Raw genomic sequence first — 19395 nt, forward strand, 5'->3', positions numbered from 1 at the left:
CTGAGAAAATAAAAACAATTCTTAATAAACACTAAACATTTCACATAGTTTGCGTATGCTTGATCACTTACCTATGACTTCCTTGGCTTCACTATGGTCACTGCATTTTTCTTTCTTTGTTTTTTTGGATCAACAATGAAATCACTGGCTTGCCATTGTTACTTATGTTTTCAAAATATTCTTTATGAAAAAACATATTAAAATGTTCAAAATAAAAGAAAAATTCTTAAGCAACAGAAAAAAGAATAAATTCGCTTTTTCAAAATTTAATTATTTCTCAAAATAATACAGTTGAGAGTAGCAATATTTTTAATACTGCACCAAACAGGATATGCTGAAAAGCAACAAGTAAAAAGTAACATTGTACTCTCTCCTGAGACAATACATATATATAATTCATCAGTATGAACTGTGGATCCATCTGTTTGTAATAATACCATTTCAGATTTTGATTACATTTGGTATTAAGAGTCTTTCTTGTTAATTATTGATATAATGACACCTTTCTAACTGCTTAATTTATATACAAATGTGGTTCAAATTTATACATATGGAAGGTGGCTCAAATTTCACCTGGAATTTTCATTATATCTCAATGTTTGTAATTGGGTGCATACCACAAGCTTCAATAGAAAGATCAATTGATGTCGGCTATGAATAATCTGCAAAGTAGAAGTTGCAATCCAATGAAAATCATATTTCAATTCCCTCTTATATTAAAATCACTTTAAACTTCACAATAACCTAAATTTTATTGTACATTCTTGTAAAGAAACAAAGAAATTTGTGCATCAGCTGTTTATATAAACTTTCAAAACAAACTTAAATTTCAGTGAACATATTCTTGGATTAACTCTGTCATACCATTTGAAAACAATTTGTAATGAAGTTTCTCACCCACTCATGTGTCTTAAGGTCGTTCAAATAGCCGCTTTATAAGGGCCCAGACTCTGAGCTAAAAAGACAAACTTCAAACCGTATAAAAATAAAATTTTGTGAATTTCATGAAAGAAGTTGCATCACATAAATATCTTAACAGACTTTCTATTGGGACAACATGGACACTAGAACCGACACAAATTTACAATTTCTTTATTTGGCATAGATGACTGACATTTTATCACAATGTCACATGCAAATGCTGAAAATTACATTAGAACAACAGTATCATCAGCACAGATGTAATTGTACCAGAAGCATTATGTCTCGATTATCCATATATCAGAAATCTGAAAATATTAATATTTCAATGTCTTACTCCATCTTCAAGACACCACATTTAATTTCTCCCCTCTATATTTTACACAAAAGATGTTTGCTAGAAAGCACCAAAAATATGTTACAATGAGATTACTTTGATTTCTTGATGTTAATTTAAAAAATATAACCATATATCTGTGCAAGCGATTAAAACATCTTATTCCTCTTTTCAGACATAGCTATACATGTTCAGATTCCAAAGATGGCCATGATTTGAGAAGTATTTAAGCAGATAGAAGAACACCATGTTTCCGAACTGGGCCAAACATAAACAAAGAATTTTTAATTTCTGTACAATATACAGTTCAATACAACTGATTAAGGCCATTTCTTTTTCTGAGTGTTTCATTACAATAAGTAACTTAATTTCTTTTACCTATTTATTTCTGAACATTTAACTTTAATCTTACAACTTCATTATTTAAAAAAAAATTCCCATATCTTTGTTATGAGCAAGGAGGTAGGGTTGTGTAACACGGAACAATAAACTGCAGTCACAATTATTTTTTATCAATCTGTACACATCAGTCACTTCACACAAAAACTTCAGAACAGATATACTGATTCCCTTCATAAATACACATGAAAGAGGTCAATGTTTCATAGTCCATGTAAGTACATTATTTTTTGATCCAGCTTCCATAGTCTCTAATACAATTCTTTTCCCTTCCACTGTCTTTTTTTACATTATACCAATCACCATATCTTGAAACGTGCAACATTTCACCAACCTGTACATGCATTCTGCTTCGAAGGATCTCATTAAAAAAATTAACTTATATAAAAGGGTATTCTTCTTCTTCTTCTTCAGCTCTCCGGTCCGTATTCGGTCCATGGCCTCCTCAATTCTCCTCTTCCATTCGGTCCTCTGTTAGGTCCGTCTGTCCGAGGCTTTGATCAAGGTTACGAAACATCTTATATAAAAGGGTATTTTAACATAATGTTGGCTATGAATTTAATTAAAATTAAATCAACATGACCTCCTCTATTCTTCAGTCTCTAGTCACTGTATCTCATCCCACTCATCAGCCAAATGAGTCACCACACAATGTGGGCCATGAACTGTAAACGCCAGCTTCAAAATTTATAGTCTACTGAATGAAAGATTACACTAATAGTTGCAGTTCTTAAAATGGATGTTACAATTTTGGTTGAAGGCTGAAGACATGGAAAAGCAATGAAAAATTCAAACTCATTCATATCATATATAATTATCTCATCTACATTATCCAAATATTCAAAATGGTTTTATCCAAACACTGACCTTAAAAATATAATCTACCAAAATCTATGGCATGCATTAGGGAAATTAAATTTCTTTGAGAAGTATCAAACTGAGCCATAAAAAAATATTTTCTGTTTCATTCTTGTGCTATTCGGTGTAAAACAAATAGGTTTATGCGAGAACTTACGAAAATGAAACATTTTGTAGATGGAGCCAGTCTTTGAAATTCTTGTTTTCTGCTCAAGAGTAATGCAGCCAATTACCTAAGCGAATTTTATTGAAATTATTTGCCATAAAAGTTTAAAATATCAAAATGCTCAGATCATCAAATCTGAAACAAGTGGTCATATCACATAAATTATGCATCCCAATAAAAGCAATACAATAGATCTGAGATCTTAAACTTTACTCCCAATATGGATATTGAGCAATGACGTAAGAACTACCAATTTATCACTTTTTATCCTAGAATATGGTGACAGCAATTGCCAGCTCACTCATCAGCCTCTATAACTGGTACTAGTAAAACAGTGCTTCCTGTAACTCATAAGCTGGTACTACAGTGCGACATCACATGGAATATTGATGTACTGTAGTGACAAAACTAAGTACTAAAAACTGTAACAAGAAGGTAAAACATCATACCACACAGGACAGAATGTGAAGTAGAAGGAAGAAACACAGAACTCAATGAATACAAATACTGTCAACTGAAAAACATATAACATTTCAAAACGTATAAGAAAATGTTGGAAGCAGGATCCTTAAACTGAATTTCAGAAGAACCGAGTTGTCTTCGCACTTACGATACTCGTTCCTAACAATTTTATTATATAAAATCAAACATAAAATATTAGGCAGTCTTGAATAAGAAAGAATGAACATTTTCTGCTTTATGTAAATTCTGCCAGTCCTTATAAATCCAGCCATTATCTGAAGAGCCACACTCCAAATTATGATCTGGCTTAATGGTTACACACAAACCCAATCAAATGAAAGGATCACGCAGCAGCAGGAGCAGGTGCGGCTTCTGATGCCGAGTCCTCGATATTCACATCTTGAAACGTCCGTTGCGGACTAAGCAAGTCTTTAGCTCTATTCTCCCAAAGTTGCATATTGGCACGTATACGCTTCGTATTATCAGCAACAAAAGCGTCCGGTGAACCATATGCCGGTGGATTCGCAAATGGGTCATAGCCCAAAACAGATAGCATGGGTGCAATGTCAGCCATGTCCCGCACTACATCATCTGGTATGTTTTCCACCCATTTGGCCAGTGCTTCCAAGTTTACTGGCTTTATCACTTGGTCTGATGACCGCTCCACTCTAAAAACAATCACATAAACCAACAATAATTACAATTAGTGGTACGGTACCTCTTTTGTGCAAATCAAATGGAACTTCCGAGAGTAAGAAAACAATTTTATCCTCAGCAAGAAAGGGAATTATATGCTACATAAACAGGACAGGTATGATTCATATTAATATGAGATGTCAATACAGTAGGTTGCTGCAATGAAAACCTGACATCTCACCAGTATAGTATCTTAAATTGACTGTAATTACTTCCTTACATATTCTTTCAGATTTATTATGCATTTATTATTCTACCATTCCATAAAATCTGAGCTACAGACAGTTCTACTGAATGAACTACAAACAATAAAAATATACAATGGACATTTCACTTACTTTGACAATGAAACACCACCAGGCTTGTTGATTAGTTCATCATGATGAAGAACAGATTCATTCCAAGGGATGTCAAGGAACTGAAGAATACGCCGCATCCACTCACCAGGATGCAGGACCAGCTGCTCATAGTACACCATGAAGCACCGTGAGGGTCCCACATCGCGACACTGATTATACATAGTCTGAATTGCAGAGTTCCACTTTGTCAGACACTGGCGGTAGCTCGTCAGATCAAACCCTGTTATGGTCACCTGCAAAACCATCATGCGAGATGTGCTATCAAGCGAAGCAACATAACATGTCTATATATATAAAACATTACACTCTCATTACAAAATCTTTAGTTTTAATACCTTAAATAAAATAAATTTAAATTTGTTAAGTTGGATTTGAAGTTTTAATGGTGGCGAGTCTGATGACGGCTGTCTTATATAAATTTGTTTATCATCATGACCACCACTATGGGACACACACACTCCTCACCTTCCTGGATATGATGGAATGCACAGTGGCACGACCGTCACGTAACATAAAAATAAATTTGGCTTGTGGAAACAGCTCAGACAGGTACGCTGCAGACTTAAATGTTAATGGATCCTTGTTGCACAGCCGTGGCGCTGGATCTCCATGCCTCGCGATCACCTCCAGACAAAATGCAGCAATGGCCGAGTCCAGCACCTACAATCCGATACAAATGAGTGAATACACTGAAGTGTTGTTTTTCGATAATGGAGGCATATGTTCATGATGCATTTCACCCAACTTTGTCAGACTTTAGAAACAGCTGTTTGGAGAACACGACGGACAGATTTCAGTGCCCAGATGTCACATTCAGCTGTTTAAATCAAAAGTTTTCTTGATAAATTTCTGAAAATCATTTGCTGAATTCTGTTTAAAATTTCTTTCAATATACATTACACCATTAAATGGATTTATGTCTAATGCAAATTCACGGTTCAGTCACAAAAATTAAACAAGCTGTACATCCAATAACCATCCCTGTGAAATAATTTCCTACCTCTTTTGATAAACCTGCTTCTTCTAATCGAACACTCTCTTTTTGGGATTTAAGCCAGTGAGACCTCATTTGGAGAATTCGAGGAATGACACGTGTCTCCTGGCCACACCTACGTAGAAGAGGATTAATAAAACAGTTAGTATAAGTTCTACATTTTCTTGGCACTGGCTTTAAAGTTTTAAATGAGAATTAACTACTGCCAGTTTGTGAAAGGTCTGTTTAGGCTATGGCAAGTCACAATAACCTCACACATAAATTTTTTTTAGAACTTTTAGCCAGCGCATTTGACGTTGTGTCCAATCTCTGCATTTGCAGGACAGTGTTAAAGTACAGCACACTGATTCAAGAATACATGTATTTATGAATTCCGTTGCTTTCAATAATTCTTTTAACAAATTGCCATGTTCAGTTTATGTGACAAGTGCATAACTGACTTCACAAAGTTGTAAAATGGTCTCACAGCTCACCTGACTTCGGGATGTGCATCAAGCATGGCTCGCATGAGAGTTGTACCAGAGCGAGGCACTCCACCAATGAAGATCAGTGGCATGTACCGATCATACGGATACACCTTCCTGTCCTCTCCCAAGACGTATGTCTGAAACACGTGGTTCACTGAGAATCAGTTGCTGAAGCAAGAACATTTAAATTCAGCATATAAAATCGCTTTCCTTGGAATCCTGAGTCGCTGGATTAAGACATCCTCCGAGACATTAAATTTATCTTCAGACAATTAAAAAATAATTAAATAACATATAAGCACAAGCCAGCAAAAGTAGGAAATCTACACATGACCTGAACCAAACCAGAATTTGAGGTTGTCACACCTGTGTGAAAAAAGATGGTGATCGCTGGGGTTGTTACGCCTACAGTATTTTGATTCTGTGCCAATGTTTTGGAGGAACATATTGCTTCTGTCTTCAGAGCTGAAGAGTGAATGTAGTCCACTACTTTTTATTTTAATGCCTTGTCTCATTATCACAAGGAAGGTTTGATAGCTTCTGTTATTGTTCTTGATACAATAATTTGAAGGACAATATAATTTTTATTAAATCAAGCAAACAGCATTTCATTTTTTGTTTTATATCAAACAGAAATTAAATAAACGGGCAATGGGGAACATTATGCAACGAATAACTTCATGATGTATAAACTCGTCTACTTCTGTACTGTCAATGTTGGTCTTCTGGATTGTGACACCACGCAAGAAGACAGAGAGGGTATGATTCTCCAAAATTTTACTTGCCTATGAGTCTAAATGGCATTGCAATACAGAAGGCCAACACTGACTTCTTCACTGCTCTGCGGTGGGAACCTCAAATTTCTTTCGCGGTGGTTAAATTAACATGGGATGGATTACATGCGGACATCAAAAGGGAGAGAAATTAAATTCATACAGTATTTTCATAAGGATACTTGATGGAAAGTAGTCATTACTTCAGAAAAATCTTCCAATACCACAATCCATGGAAATCTGTTACATGGTTCAGGAGCAAGATGATGTCGACAGAATCAAAGACAAACGCAGACATGAAATTAAATCGCTTACATTTCTTGGCATCATAATGGGTCTGTGGTCATTCCAGCTGGCGCAAGATATCAGCAGGCGGTAGAGCACCCACGCTGCAAGCAGTGTGGCGGCCAGACAGAGCGCCAGTTTGCGCCCCCCTCGGCCCATTCTACCTCTACCTCATGGCGAGCGAATTGCTGCAATAAAATGCAACTCTGCTATCAACACAACTTTCTGACAAGACATTAATCTTCAGATTGCAGTATTCTGATTGCACACCAACGTTTCAGAAGAACATGCTGTTCCAAACTTCTGGGTTGAAGAAAGAAGGGTTTGGTTCTTGGTGGGTTATACTGAGTTAGGTGAATATCAGACCAGGGAGCACAGTAAGACTGACCAATCAGAGCCATGGTAGTGGGAGGGAAAATGCAGCCCAATCAATCATCCATCTACCATCAAACTTCTTATTCTTACCGGTTCAACCATAAAGATTGAGACAACTTGTTCATCTGAAACTTCGGTATACAACCAGAGGAAAACATGGCCCAACAACCCGACATGACATAATATAAACTCATGTCTCTGAGAAAATCTCAGATACCAATAAAATAATCACTCATAACCCTAGGTAGTTACCATTTCTGAAAAGTACTGTGGTTGGCAAGACCAAGGCCCTTGGAAAATTGAGGATTTAGGGAACAACAGACGATGCTAACATAAATCGAAGTCTGAGTTGCCGCCTTCTTCTTCATAAAAAATTAATACTACGTTTAAAAAATCATACATAATATAAAGTGTCATAAAAAGACGTATCGTACAGCAATGGTAATCTAGAAGTTATAAAACTGATTTCGCACGGCATTACAGCCCTGCTCACGCCAGATGTGGGCCTCTTGGTTTCAAGTCACGAGTTTCTTCCTTAATAACCGTGAATACATAAAACCATATACTGTGGTTGGCAAAACTGCATACAAACGAAAACCCTCGGTTGGCGAGGAATCGAAGTATTTGCATTTTAGAATATCTCCTTTAAGCCTACCGTGTGTTTGAGTGCTGCATAGAATCTAAATCAAAAGATGAGATCGAATGACTGAGAATAAAATAAAAAAAGCTGACAGTGGAACCACGGTTCCGGAGAATCTGACGTAAATACGTCTCTGTAATGTAATGTAATAATTCTTATATAAGATAAGTACCTGTGATATTCTAAAACGATTTTACCAGCACAAAATTATCTGCAATAACGAAAGTGGATTGTTGACGGCAGTAATGTAACACAACAATGCACGAAGGAGTTCATATAAAATCTGACCATTGTTATCGGTCCATATTTACACATTGTTGATATGGATCTTTCACATTTTCGTTACGCCTTTTTGCCGAATGACCCTTCCGCATAGACGTATTTACGTCAAAAGTTTATATTCATAAATTTCAATATAAAATTAAATTGACATCACTTGGTGACCTCTGCAGTATATTATTATATTATATTCTTTTATTATTCGTCGAAAAACCTTTCTCTTTATACCCGAAATTTTAACGTATTCAAAGAAAGTTTTCAAACAACTGCAACGCACCTAACCTCAAATTTATGGTAAGTACTGACATATTCCGTGATATCTTTTTTTTTCCGATGAAATCTCGAAGCAGTCCGTCTGCGTGCTTCAGACTTTCATAACTTACAGGCTGGATTAAATTAACACAAATCTTAAACTTTAATTAAGCCGTTTCAGACAAATAAATACCAAAGAGTTGACGTACGACAGACCACTTCCTTCCCACTGAGAACTGTACTGATAACAGGCTTACGCTAGTGGAATACCCGCACCAAAATTCAATGTGAAATTATTTCTTCTCTGACAGTGTCGTACCTTTATCTCAGTCCCTTTCTAATAAAAATTATTCAGTTAGCCAATGTGCAGTTATGTTATGTTACGTTTATGTTATGCTAATTCAAAAATAATGCTGCACAATCGAAGCGTACGTAAGAGCTTAGAAATTACCAGACTTTTCAGAGACAGGAGTGCCTACTGTGTACAGTGGTGGCATAATGAAAGAGAGAGAGGCAGATTGAAGTTTATTACAGTTCCATCATGCAATGCGCTCGCAGCGAAACCACCAAAAAGTGTGTCCAGCAAAGCATCACTAAATGTTATTTCGGTCAAGTACGTGACATTAGCGGCGTGTGGTAATCTTACTTCACTGCGCCTACTGTCCCTGGTACCCAAATGCATTGCATGCAAGATGAGTTGCCTAACAACGAGGCTCTCACAAAATGGGAAGGCGCGCCTGTGTTGACACGCGGAAATGCAATTAACATAATAAAAAATACAGTTTCGAAAATGATAAAGAAGGGGGTTGACCAAAACAGGAATTTTTATCAGGACAGGGTGAACCTTAGATGTCATGCCACTTAAAGCTATGTATATTTGGCGTGAGAACAACAGCGTCTATTAGCGCCACTCATTACGAAATTACGAAAGATGTAAAGAATATTCGGAAGAGTTTGTTAAACATATTTTTTTGTGGAAAATAAAAAAACATAGCGACCGTGCAAATATTTTTACACAGTTATCAGAAAAACAACTAACGAAAGCTAGCATTTGAGAATATGGATTACACTATGGAACACACAAAAATATAATTTAATATAATATTTGTTCAAAACTTTTATAATCTCTCACTACAGCACTACACAACGTTTAACTGGATCGCTAAGTTAATAATTAATTATATTTAATCTCAGATAAAACAACCTTACAAAACTTAGGCATTTTTAAGAAACCAGAGACATTTTCAGCACCACTGTTTATGCCATCTTGAAAACAATGCAGACCCCTTATTCGCTGTATGAAACAGAAATCACATACTGTGACGCCAGATGTCATCAAAAGGCAATATATTATTTCAGTAAGATAAATAAAAGCGGACAGAAACAGCTTTAGGGGGGAGGTTGTTCAAATCAGTCGATATTTGGATAAAAAGACTGACATGTCAGACGATGACCCTGTCGAGATTCGAACCGGACACTTCTGAAATGTATACCAGAACAAAATATCTGGTCATTGTGTTTTTAAAGTTATTTCATAAAGGTTCTATGTTTTACTCAGCTCTTCTCCTAAGAACATTAACTACACGACTAGAGATGATCAATTTTTATTTTTAAATATTAAAACCGTTTAAAATTATCGTAATCATTTTTCCCAGATACAACAAATATCATTAGAAATGGCCGCAGTTTACATCACAGCAGCACAGAAGAGCTTCTAAAGATAACCACTGCTGAAAACCTATCTAGGTACTTTCAGAATACGAGAGTCAGGCTCGAAATTCGCCCGCCAAAGACTCGGAATAGCCACAATTTAAAATATGGACCTCGCTCGTTAGTGAGTTCTTACTGCCTGCAGCTTCTATTATCTCAGTCTCTTCTGCTCTAGAAACCAGTACTTTCTCAACGTACAAATTGCCACCAGAATGTACGTACAAGAATATCCACAATTATAGTGACAGAATTCGAGAGCCTTTCATAGAAACAGAATGTCTGGGTGGCTCATGTTAAAGCGGATGTAGCAACCTGGAGAGATATTGGACCTAGGAATGAAAGCATGTGGAACATTTCTTGCTTACAAGCCATATGCAAACGTCAGCCACATTTCTGTCCTCTTTAAAACCCAGTGGTAACTATATGTACCACCTGCTATAACAATCAGCAACTGTGTGTGCATTTTGTAATTATGAGTTTCATATGATACTCACTGTAAACAGCTATTATCTCCTTAAACAGCTTTAACCACTTCATTTTTGTAATGGTGAAGTGCTGTGTTTTCTTTGCGGTACGGACTGAATTCTTAAATATTATTTAGACAAGTTTTGGCTTCAAAAGGGTTCAAATAACTCAGAACACACTCCTGAAGTGACAAGTGACTCAAAGCAGAACATGATTCACTCTTGTTCATCGCACGAACCAATCACGTGACAGGACACTCCAAAACAAAGGTCACTCGTGTATCGTCACTGGGTGTTCTTCGTTAAGAGCACTCGTCTGATCGTAAGTTTCATGGTCTTGCAGTTAGGAAAGGGGGGGGGGGACGACAGCCTCGCTCTTAAAAATAGTAAGTAAAGTTTGTCCCACTATACGCCATGTAGGCGTTTGGGGTCGGTGGAGGTATAGCTCCTCTCTTTCTTGACCTCGGCACTAGATGGGGGTGAGTGGTCAGCATCACGCCCCGGCCGGCTTTACCCCCGGGAAAGGACCCCGGTACCCATTGTAGAGGAGGCTGGGTGGCATTCCTAAAGAGAGAGTTCACAAAGCGAGTCGATATTTCCCATAAGTGCGATGTTAAAATAAGGGTTACATTCCCGAACGACAGACACATTTATAACAAAAACAAAAAAGATAATTGTTGCCTGAAACATACAAGCAACGGAAACATTGTTAAAATGCAACAAAACTTGTATTTCCCCTGACTTTACCGACTGACTGAGAGACTTTGTTTCCGTTTACGTTAGAAGTGTTCGATTTTTTTCGGAAGATTTCGGATGACGAGCCAAGCTCAGAGTATGTGCATCATCGCAAAAGTTGGTAGTGGCAAAACTTCGTAAAGGACTGAGTAGTCTAACGTTCTTATTCAACAAACATAAATAAGCGAATGGCACTGATACAGTCGAACAGACACATACTATGGGAAAAAAAAACCCAGCAAAGTCGGCGTGTGATACCCACCATTAGCATAAATAATCTTGGTACTCAGCTCGACATTTAAGAGGAGGCAGATAACTCCGTAAGTCGCATATAGCGTGGCAAATTTAAACTGATTCTGTGTCCTGCTATACTTGTCGCATAATTGCTGCCATAAAGAAAATTAAGTCAAGGCCTCATAATTTGCCATCGTGTTATGGCCATGGAAAAAAATATATAAACTGGTAAGTCATTCTCTTATTGTGGTTATACTGGTGTCACCATAAATAAACTGTCGAGATATTTTTCGATAGCAATAATTAAAATATAAAAATGTAGAAACATTTAAATTTTAACGTGAAATGGTAGTACATGTTGTGAAGTTTAAACATCCAATTAGACTGCAAAGTTTTAGTAATAAATTATGCAAAATTACATAATTATTTCATAATATGTTTCGGAACGAGCTGGTACATGCAGATGGTCCAGGGTAACGGATGCACGTCTTCCGTTGTAAACCAAGCTGGATCCCACTACAAGCTGAACACAAACGCATATTAAAGAAACTGATTATTCTGATGGTGAAAAGTCTGCTGTATGTAACCACAAATTTCGTTACTGTTATTACAGAATCCATATACAGCCAATTTAATCCACATAACTTCAAACTCCTATATACACTATACAGCGCAAATTCTGAAACACCCAGTAACACAAATTTCTCCAGTTCCCAGCTACTACGACCTACTCAAATCCAAACAATCTTCTAAGAACTTGTGAATTTTCACGGAATTTCCGTGGACATTTCAGTCTTTATTTCGCAGAGATAAATGTCGTACAAGATTGTGCGTCCTCGTTTCCACGCGGGTGTCACTAATTCGATAACCCGCTTTCACACTGCAATTATCCAGCACTGACATAAAAAGTCTGGCCGATTTTACTATCGTTATGTGTGATTCGGATAAGTTTTCTGCGACAAAATTTAGTTTAGCTTTGAAAATATGTCATAACAATTCTGCATCGCAGGCATTCACGACATTAACAAGAGGCTGAACTGCATTTACCATTAGTTATATTCCATTTATCCCTGAAGATGGTTGCTAAAACGTGAGTCGAAATATTGTAATTAAAGAACACTACCATAGAGTAATTTTGTAGGTTTTCCCGATATGATTTATTTGTAAAAACGCCAAATTTCACAAAAAAAACTAATTACAAAAATAAATGAGTGTTCTATTTCTTAAGAATGTAATTACACTTCACATTTGACAGAACAAATCTTTCTTTTTTATACAAGTGCAAGGAACAGTGCCCTCACTGCAGATAATAAGAAACGCGAACTATGAGAGTTAATGTTGCCAAGACACACAAAAAGTTGCTCTGTTCCGTGTATTACTTTTCACATGAAAGTCTAACAAAAGACACTCAAGATTAAAAGCCGACTTCCTCCAAGACGACCTGCTCTAATGAAGCATCCTTCTTTTTAATGTAGCTGGCACAGCTCACCGGAGTGCACCGTCGAAACCAGTCTCCGAGTGTCTGTCCTGTTAGGACGAACATTAACATAAAAACTACGCTACCACAAGATTCTACTATCAGACAGTTACAAAACATAACCTCAAAGCGAGTATGAAGATGGCTGTCCTCTAGGTTGTTGCTCGATGTAGTCTGGTACAAGTTTACCGACGTTTCAGAGGTCCTTGCTACCTCCGTCAATACAGTCGATAAACTTCAATCTGGATCGATACCAAATTATGTCGAAATCCGTAGAGTAGCATCGGAGATGTAAAAATGCGAATAGACAGACTGATCAATATTATACACAATGTGTCTGAAAAAGATTTATACACAACAGCAAATTTGGTGGCCGCTATCAATTATGCCCCGAAGCTAACGGTGATTATTCGGAACACCTAGACTAGATTTGCTAACTCACCAAGTGCCGATTTTGACAAATGTAAAGGTATAGTTTTATTAAAATGTCTTTATTTCATTCACTACATGTGTTTTAAATCTTTTGGGACACCCTGTATATTGATTTTTGTACGTGACGTTAAGTACGCTTAAGATATATAATAAAATTAACATCTGGGAGTTTAGTTTTTATGTAAAGTTTATGTACGAAATATAAAGGAAAGCTTATCACCAGCCCTCAACTGCTTGCAGAATACTGGGTTCATCCACCCAAAAAAATTATAAAATTACAAAAGTGTATATAGTGTTTTGTCGCTATGAAATACGTAATTCAATTGTAACTACTAACATCACTTCTGGAGTTCATGGACTCTATCACTGAACGTACGCTATATACTTTATAACGTCAACCAAATTATTTCTCTGGTACGAAATTAAATTATCTGTCGATTTTTATTTAATGGGCATAAAAAACACTACAAAATATACACAGCGCTGTACTGCAGTCAAATTAAGTCGCCTTTCATTTACTTGAGTACTCTCGACTCTGATCTAAATCTCTCAAAGGAACCTGGAATCTAAAGAAACAGGTTTCTTACATGAAGACATCCCTTTCAACCTGATGGAGAAGCGATTCAAGTCGTATTCTAAAGCCTGACAGATAAAGCATTATAAAATCGAAACATTCTGGCTTTCAGTGTTTGATGATTTCTATACTGCAAATAAATAAACATGCAGAATTAAGCCCACTTTTCTATTACACAGATTTCGGTTCCAATGCTGTTAATGTTACCTCTGGGTAACTGAATACTGCTGTCTTCTGGGTTGTAGCGTCGTGTAGTATGGCAGAAGGTTACCAGCGTTTCAGAGGTCCTTGCAACCTCCACCATCAGGGCGACGAGACCTCTGAAACGTTGGTAAACGTCTACCGGGCTACACGGCCCAACAACCCAGAAGACAGCCATCTTCGTATTCACCGCCGTAAAAACCTCAAATCCTGCTAAGTAATTTTAGTTTACAGTCAACAGAACACAATTTCACTCGTGGGTTATCAAGCTGAGCACGTGACCAGTCCTCAGAACGAACCCTACCTTTCTGGTTTGTAGTTAGCTGTAGTTCATTCTTGAATGTTCAATACTTTAATGGTTCATAAGGGAGCCCATTTGTAGCCTCCCGGGTGCAGCAACTGTGATGTACTTAATATAAGTACTTTTAAAGTTACTTAAGATAAACCTTTTGTCTTGTTATTTTTTCAGCAATCGAGTTGCAGTAATGAACATAGACAAGGGAGATCGTGTGTGATTAGATCTCATATTTGAAATCAAATAAGTCTGTCTCTTGTGTAAAGAAGAATGTCCTTTACATCAGTGTCGGAGTAATAATGTAAATTATAAATTCTAGTAAATTCAGTGCATTAAATTTTACGAACTATTCGCAGTCTGGTATTTTGATCGAGATATCACTAACCTTCAACAAAGCCAAATTTCTACGCTAGCAAACACTTACAACTGTAAATAAGTAACAGGTATTTGTTGTCGCATATAACCTCAAATGTCGCACTATCGTCATGTTTATAACTGCTGACTTAATCTCCAAACAGGTTTATAATCTGCCCCCAAACAAATAAATAGCTTCACTCTTTCCTCCAGTGTTCATCGGTTATCGCTACAAAACAAAGATACATTATCACAATTTTTGCAAGGCCGCCATGTTAATCTTTTAAATTATACAAAAACCCCAATAAAAATAACATATTTTTCGAAGATCTGTTACTATATATCACTTCACGACCATATATTAAATGTCGCTAGTGTCATTCCCACCTCTGTAGTTCGTGCGTCCACCGAATAGGAGCGCAATGCCTATACCGTATTTCGTAAAAATCGGTCATTTGGTTTAAAAGTTGTGGAGCATAGGTCTCAAAACGCTTACTTGTTTCCTCAAGGAAGAACAGTTGTCTGGAAACATACTGTATGATTTTTATGCCAAGTTTAATATAAATCGGTCAGGTGGTTTGAAAGTTACTAAGCGAAAAGAAACAGCCAGTGCGGCATTTTTAATTTCCGACACCAATTCAGAATGAACTAGATATACGACAGCAAAAAGCATTTGATTTGTGTGTTTTTAGCCCCAAATGCCCAACTCATCTTCAGATAAAGCGCAGGACCGAATACGAGAACCACAATGCTCCCAAGAGCTTCACAAGGACGAGACACAGCTCGCATTCTAGGTTCGCTATCCGCAACCCCACCAGAATAAAAAACGACCACACACAAAATTAAAGACGGTCAGATTTCTTTTGTAATTGTCTCTCCGAGCAGAAATAAAGATTTTTTCTAAATTTATCTACGGTCATTAATTTCGTAGTATCTAAATCTACTGAGGAACCAAAATGTTTTAATCGTTACTGTAATCACGTTTAAAATAATGATCTTGCGCAGATGGCGTCTACGGCTAACATAAACAGCAACTACATTTGTTAATAACCTATTCCAGTGTTTATCAACCGGTGGTCCGTAAGTTGTGCCTTGGGGTCCACGAGTTAAGTAAATTCTAACGTCTTCTTATGCTGTGTTGTAGGTTTTAAGCTTTCTTAGTCCAATTTTCATTGCCATATTGTAGCAAAAAACACGACGAAAAACGATACCTTCTATCCATATTTTATCCAGTAAAAAAGTATCTACACTTTTCTCTACAAAAGTCACGATAGAGAAAGAATTGTTAGGTTTAGGAATTAATCCCATCGAAGAAAACAAAATACATCAGAGACAAAGATGATTACCTACTAGACAGAGAAGAGGACAGTTACTTCAATGGAGTACGAACATGCCGATGACGTCATCATTGCACTGGATTAATCTGAAAAAGAAATCAGCAACATATTAAAACCGTGAAACTGTGCAAGAATACAGTTACTATAAGAATGTTCCTCAGACACAAGATTTTCAAACTCATTTCATACAGACAACGTCTGTAATTAATGCAGGATTTATCTTTAAAAACGTGGATAAAAGCTACAAAAAATCTATGGAAATCAGCTGCGGAAAGTCCAACTTTTTGGTCTCCGAAACGTCCGAATTCTGCTCCGGACCGACACATCTAATTTTCAGATAAGATTTTATTAGCAACGTTAAAAACTTCTACATCATCAGACTTTAGGAGTATTAAATGTTTAAGTTGTAAGTTCCTCCAAAACATTGATAATCACCAGGGGTACACAGCGTCACAACCCTGAAGATCATAACTGACAGAACATTGAAGATTTCTGTCTTCTGGGTTGTTGCGCTGTGTAGTCTGGTCGATGTTAACCAACGTTTCAGAGGTCATACTGCCTCCGTCATCAGGGCGATGAATATGCCAATAGGGTGTAAGTGCTAGGTTTATAGGGCCGGAAAGTGAAAGGTGTAGCCTGCCCCGAGCCAATGGGAGCAGACGAGGGAACATTATTTTCACTTAACAAATAAAGACATAAAAGCGATAAGTTTAGTGTGTATGCAGACAAAGGCGATACAAAAACTCAACTCCAACTTCCCTGCCCAGCCACACGACGAAAGTGAACACCAGTTTCAGAGTTCTGCAGAGGAACAGATTTGTGACAACGTACAACTCACTCCAGCTGAACCGAACAGCCCTACCCTAGAATTTCTTTTTCTCTCACCCGGTTTCCAGTCGCTGTTTTCAGGTCCATTAAATTACCGGGGTATCCGATAAAGACTAACTACAGCTGAGAAACGGAGATGGCATGAGAAATAAAAACAACAAATATATAAAACGCCACTGCGAAGCGAAGGAAACGCTTTGAGAGCAATCATCACGGAACTGAGTTTAGCTTATGTTAGGATACAGCTGTTCGCATATTTCAAATTAATTTGAATTTCACCATCCAGACCAGTCTGAGGTTTGAGTAATCCACTGCACACTTAAAAAAAACGGCCAATGTAATAAATTCTTAGCGCCGACGACACTGTGTCATCCGTTACATAAAATTTTCAAACGAACGTTTTAAAACTATTTGTCCGCAGTATTTTAAAGCAGTCTGAGCATTTTTTCACTCTTAAAGAAACTTATAAATCGTTTCTACTACAGTACAAAATATTTGGTGCACAATTCATCCTAATTTACATAGAATTTAAAGCGGTGACTTAAAACTTACATGTATTTAAATTTACTTCCATAAAATAATAAGATAATTAATCAAATGATTTCAGCCGTTAAGCTAATTTTTTTATAAGTCTCGCATAAGAACGCGATTTTTAGACTATTTAAACTGCTGAGTACACTATTACAAGCACTTACTGATAATCGTCTACATACCACTAAGTGGACAATAAAACACGTCAATCCATAAACAGCGTTAACTAACTTATCTTCGTAATGGTGAAAAGTTTTCTTTGAGGTACGGACTGAATTAAATATTAGTCAGACGAGCATCGGCTTCAAACGGTTACGCCAACAGCCTGCACTGAATGACGAAACATTACGAACGATTACGTACTCGACATAGCACGCCAAGTTTTAATTACACTGCCAAAATATGAATTTGTAAGTTGAGCTGACTTTTAAAGTGTATTTCATCAAATGAACCTGTGACTACACATAGCAGAGATCCCCAGAAGCTAACAGTCACTCTGCTATTCATGTACTGTCTCGAATTCACAAGAATCTCATCCTGCGTCAGGCGAAACCAATCCACGCACTCTCCCTATTTCTTTAAGATTCATTTTAATATTATCCTCTCATCTAGGCCTATTTTTTCAAGAGGCATATTCCCTTCAGGCTTACTTGCATCTTCCCAAGCCTATGCAGCATATAAATATTAAAGATACAATCACAAGCCATAAATTATGTTACGTGCCATGAGCTTGGCGGATTCTGTAAACGTGTTTTTGCAGCAGCACCGGGTACAGATAACGTCATCACGAGATTCAACCGATGATTTACAAGAGCAGCCTACTTTAAGATAAAATTCATTATAACACTCGTTACCGCATTCAGCTTGAACCTTCGGTCTGCCAGTAATAAGACTGAGCGGAAAACTTAGCGAAACGAACTGTGTTCGCTAGATAGAATCCAGCAACACATTAAAATAAAGAAGATGATTTCAAAAGCCAAGACAGGTTCATTACATAAGATCTCTGACGGAAAGAAACTCTGCTCTCTTTCGGGATCCTAATACCTAGACGCACGTTTATGTCCATCTGTAGTAAAATTTTTTTAAAAAAAATCCTCGAAAAGTCGTATTCCTCACTCACCCCAAGGAAACACTGGGATTACACATTAAATTACGTCATGACCGCTTCCTTATACATACGTAATTAATAATTCTACTATAAGATACTGCGTCGTTAAGCAAACGACAAAATAACTCCAGACGCGTTTACAACCCTGCCGTCTGTCCAAGAACACGAGACCGCATACACCGATTTTGACAAAATTTTACATTGGTGCAAAATTCCATGTACACAGGACAATCTTAACGACCACTCCACGATGAGAGGATAAGTACTCTTATAAGCCTTTATCAATAAACACTCGAGATATGATTGTTTGACAGATATTTAAGCTTAACTGAATAAACAAATCATTCATTACGGCACTAATTCAAAGGCATTTTTCGTCCACTGTTCTCTGATCCAAGCTACGGAATTAATGGTACCAGGGAATTTACCCCAGGGCTCAAAGGAGGACGTCTTGACATGCCTTACGCGGTGCGCACACAACCAACCGGTCGCCAAGTGGTGCCACCTACAGCTAGACATTCTAAGCAAATCAATTAGTCTAAAATCCGTGTTTAATTACACGCTCTATATGCAAACGTCCCGTAATATAAGTTTGCCTTTGGACTCGTAGTAATAAAAGGACTACAAACAAAGATTATTTTCATTCGACTGGATAAAACATTCTGAAAGCATCTGATTACTACATCATTCAAAAAGTGCGCCATTACGGCACTCATCAGATTCAGGTCCAACATTCACTCCCTCTTTCGAAACAACATTATCATCAGACAATGCGCAAACACAGGGCAACAGCATCACATCAATTCCATCTAAAGACGAGACGCGTTCGAAGTGAAATTAACACAGCAATGT

The 19395-nt window shown here is 37.2% G+C and overlaps 1 protein-coding gene across 5 annotated transcripts in view; it reads right to left on the reverse strand.

The window, feature by feature from the left end:
• Positions 1-250: 250 nt before the first annotated feature.
• The window catches only part of LOC110828048 (protein-tyrosine sulfotransferase), a 62636-nt gene continuing 43491 nt past the window's right edge, over positions 251-19395 (reverse strand). For 2 of the 5 annotated variants that reach the window (XM_022060344.2, XM_022060346.2), the window contains 7 exons: positions 16090-16162; positions 6748-6905; positions 5666-5796; positions 5199-5307; positions 4664-4858; positions 4178-4431; positions 251-3811 (listed from right to left, as the gene is read on the reverse strand). In XM_022060344.2, coding sequence (XP_021916036.1) covers positions 3487-3811; positions 4178-4431; positions 4664-4858; positions 5199-5307; positions 5666-5796; positions 6748-6876 — 1143 coding nt within the window. In that variant the 5' untranslated portion in view covers positions 6877-6905; positions 16090-16162 and the 3' untranslated portion in view covers positions 251-3486. Of the gene's footprint in view, positions 3812-4177; positions 4432-4663; positions 4859-5198; positions 5308-5665; positions 5797-6747; positions 6906-7904; positions 7984-16085; positions 16163-19395 lie in introns of those variants that run through there. The other 3 variants (XM_087349072.1, XM_022060345.2, XM_022060347.2) reach the window with 2 other exon arrangements.

The sequence above is a fragment of the Zootermopsis nevadensis genome, unplaced genomic scaffold (assembly GCF_977971745.1).
Source record: "Zootermopsis nevadensis isolate Lab colony 2312 unplaced genomic scaffold, Znev_1.0 Znev_ptg000015l, whole genome shotgun sequence".
In the NCBI taxonomy this organism is placed as follows: domain Eukaryota; kingdom Metazoa; phylum Arthropoda; class Insecta; order Blattodea; family Termopsidae; genus Zootermopsis; species Zootermopsis nevadensis.